The sequence below is a fragment of the Nanorana parkeri genome, unplaced genomic scaffold (assembly GCF_000935625.1).
Source record: "Nanorana parkeri isolate BGI_ZX_2015 unplaced genomic scaffold, ASM93562v1 scaffold1309, whole genome shotgun sequence".
Classification (NCBI taxonomy): Eukaryota; Metazoa; Chordata; class Amphibia; order Anura; family Dicroglossidae; genus Nanorana; species Nanorana parkeri.
In genome coordinates, this window is record NW_017307577.1 from 60,057 (window position 1) to 63,335 (window position 3,279).

The window sequence follows — 3,279 nt, forward strand, 5'->3', positions numbered from 1 at the left end:
CCATTCATTCCGATTCTGATCTGCTCTCTGATCAGTGGGACAGGAGCACTATACTCACAGTACCACCTATCTCAGCTGTCAAAAGTAAGGCTATACAGAAGATCAAGCACAATGCTGTGGTCGATCTTCTGTATTGAAGGGCAGGCTCCATAACGAGAACCTGTCACCTCCAAACGCTATCACATGGGGGGGGGGGGGGGAGCTGCAGCGGCCGGAGGAGACAGAGGGAACGCTGACAGGTGCGATCAGAGCCGCCTCTCTGAGTGCCCACCTCGTGGAGCTGAAGCTTCAGCAGTCGGGAGGAGAGAGAGGGAATCGCTCAACGTTGTGATCAGAGCAGTATTAAAGAGCCCCCCCTCCCAGTCCACATCTTTTGGACATTTTTAATCTGCAAGCACTTAATCTCTCCCCTCTTGGCCGCTGCAGCAATGCTGCACACCGGCCCGTTCGGCAGTTGTCGAACAAGCAGGTTACTAACCCACAGAGAATCGTTTTCCAGCCTGCTTGTTCGACGGAAGACGTGCAGTAGAAACGGTCGCACACCTTCCATACACTTTGCGATTATCGTACGATCGCGGAATTTTCCGCGATTCTCGTACGATAATAGTACAGTGTATGGGCACCTTTACAGACATCCCCCCGAACAAGTGAACAGGTGCATCTCAATTTCCATACACAGGCTAAAGAAGACTTGACAACAGGTTTGGAGGATACAGAGGCTCAGGGTTGTAACAAAGTTGACTCCTGACTAAAGTACACCATTGTGAGATGAAGCTCAAAGTAACAGAGGCATCTCTTCCCATATGTCCAGAGGGAATGAGGAGAAAAGTCCTCCCAGCTTAAGACACGGGCTACTCTGCTGGGGCAGAAATGGGCTCTTACCCATGCAGATATCCTTAACGCGGGTGTCCAAGGTACCAACGAAAAAATTCTGTCCATCAAATGACATGTGCAGTCAAACACGTATACATGTCTGCTCCACCTCCCAACACATTAACCAAGGAGTACTCAGCATATCCTCTTATAAAAGATTGTATGGGACATAAGAGCAGAAAAATCCCCCACTAACCCACTCTGTGATAGGGTAGGGCAGCCGCCATGTGCTTTCAGCACCTCATTGATGACCTGATGTACCCTCTCTAAGCACTGCACCACCGCAGTGTTGCTTAAAATAAGAGGAATGTAAATGGAGGCTGCAGGAGTCTAGTCCATTCCACAAATGTTTGACAGACTAGCATCACGGCCATGCCAGGGAAAAAGGCAAGGTCGGCCACAGAAAAACAAAGTTTAAGAGGAATCCTACCAATTCCTAACAAGTGCAGTACATTTCTGAACAACGACTCGTCAAAAGGGAGAGGACTGCGAAACATGCTAGTTGAAAACATTTTACAGGAATCTACCAGACACCACCCACCTATGGCTCAGAAATTCAAGCTCTCCACTGTATCATTTAATGAACAGAAGAGAAATGTAAGGTTAGTGTCATAATAAGGACAGATGACCGATAATAGTTTGTATTTTGTATAGGGCTGCGGAAATTAACGATTAATCGTAAATTTTTTTGATCGATCAAAGTTCTTTGTGATCAATTATAAAGTTCTTTGGCTCCGTACTCACCTCTCCGCCGGCTTCCGGGTCTTCCGTCGGAGATCCGGTGACGTCACCGGACTCCTCCCCCCTTCCACAAGTGGCTCTGTCGGCTAACGAAGGGAAGGGGGGAGGAGTCCGAATAACGTGCTGGATTAGTGTGACCCTAGTTCATTTTACTACTTTATTGCTGTGATGTATGTGTATAGGCCAATGTAGTTGGATGTGTATGTGCGTTATAATTAATCGAAATTAATCGATTAAAAAAAAATTCGATTAATCAAACAGGAAATTTTTAATCATTACCAGCCCTAATTTTCTAATGTACTTTTGTCTTAAGAATTTATATAAAATTTGTGCAAGACAATACTTTCAAAAGAAAGCCTGTTTGACCCTAAAATTACAAATGTGTTACTTGGTATCATACGCAAAGACAAAGCTATAGCTGTATCAATAAGTCTACAGTTAAATTGCAAAAGATTCTCTGGTCTATAAAGGTTATAAAAAGGTATGGGAACTAAAGCAGTTAAGCAGGAGAACTGTAGTCTTTAAAACGAATACAAAATGATTGGATTAGAGATTAGGTATCTATACTATAAAATGCCTTTTTTTGACAAAAGAGGGGAAAGATTACAACTTGCTTGCGGTCCATATCTAGACTGGGTTAATCTCTCCTTACTTCTTGTCCTGGTGCTCGCACAGGAGGTAAGGGAAATCTTAATAATAATTCCTCCATATGATAAAAAAGGTATTGCTGCCTGTGTCCTGTTGACAGGGACACATGTAGCAAAAAAAAAAATATTATTAATATTATTAAATAGCTATACCCATTGTGCACATTATTACTGCCAAAATAGCCAAGTTCATGGTATGTTTTTCATTTGTGTGCAAACCTGACATCATCTATGCTGCCAAACATTTATTTCAAATACAGTAGCAAAATAGAAAATCATTGAATAATTAGTATGTTTGTGTTAAGTAAAGGATAACCATTTGATTTCTACATACCTGTAAGCCTGGATTAATAATATCTTGTAAACATTGATGCACACAGTTCGAAGGCTGTTTATCTACAGTTTAATACAAATATTAGTTTGTGAGATTGTACAATACCAGAAATGTGTTTTGCTCTTTATTGTTTATATTACATTTCTAAAGACAGACTTACTTCAAGGTCAAGGATGAGACTGTGACATTTAAGTTGAAGAACTTTTATAAGTTTATTTTTCAAAGCACTGCCTCTTGCCTTGTAATAGCAAAATGTTAGACTGGATCGAATTGAAGTGCAAGAATATCTGTAGGAATAATTAAACATGTGTAAGCCATTATATAGACAAACTAAATAATAATTTTTATAAAAAAGGATTTTACATCAGAAAATGATATGGCTAAAAATGAAACAATACGCCTTGCAGCAGGAGGGAGTAGTTTCATAAAAAACTTAATGACATATACGTAGGCCCTCATATTCCTGTATATCAGGTTGGTTTGTTAAAAGGATATCAAACACTTCAAATACAACGACCGGATGGCTGCTTCTTGGATGTGGGTGACCCACATTACCCACATTAAACGTACTTCCCAACTTCCTGCTAGAGATGGCTGTTACATACAAATGCTCAGGCAGCTATAGAGCCACCCAATTAATTGTATTCTGTGGGCAAGTGTGCACCCTCTTCCCCCCAACCCCCC

The 3,279-nt window shown here is 41.4% G+C and overlaps 1 protein-coding gene across 1 annotated transcript in view; it reads right to left on the reverse strand.

Moving 5' to 3' along the window:
• The window catches only part of TERT (telomerase reverse transcriptase), a 127,147-nt gene that overhangs the window by 28,970 nt on the left and 94,898 nt on the right, over nt 1–3,279 (reverse strand). Inside the window, exons 13-14 of the mRNA XM_018569233.1 lie at nt 2,756–2,882; nt 2,596–2,657 (exon numbers count right to left, since the gene is read on the reverse strand). Of these exons, the coding sequence (XP_018424735.1) occupies nt 2,596–2,657; nt 2,756–2,882 (189 nt within the window). The remainder of the gene's footprint in view (nt 1–2,595; nt 2,658–2,755; nt 2,883–3,279) is intronic.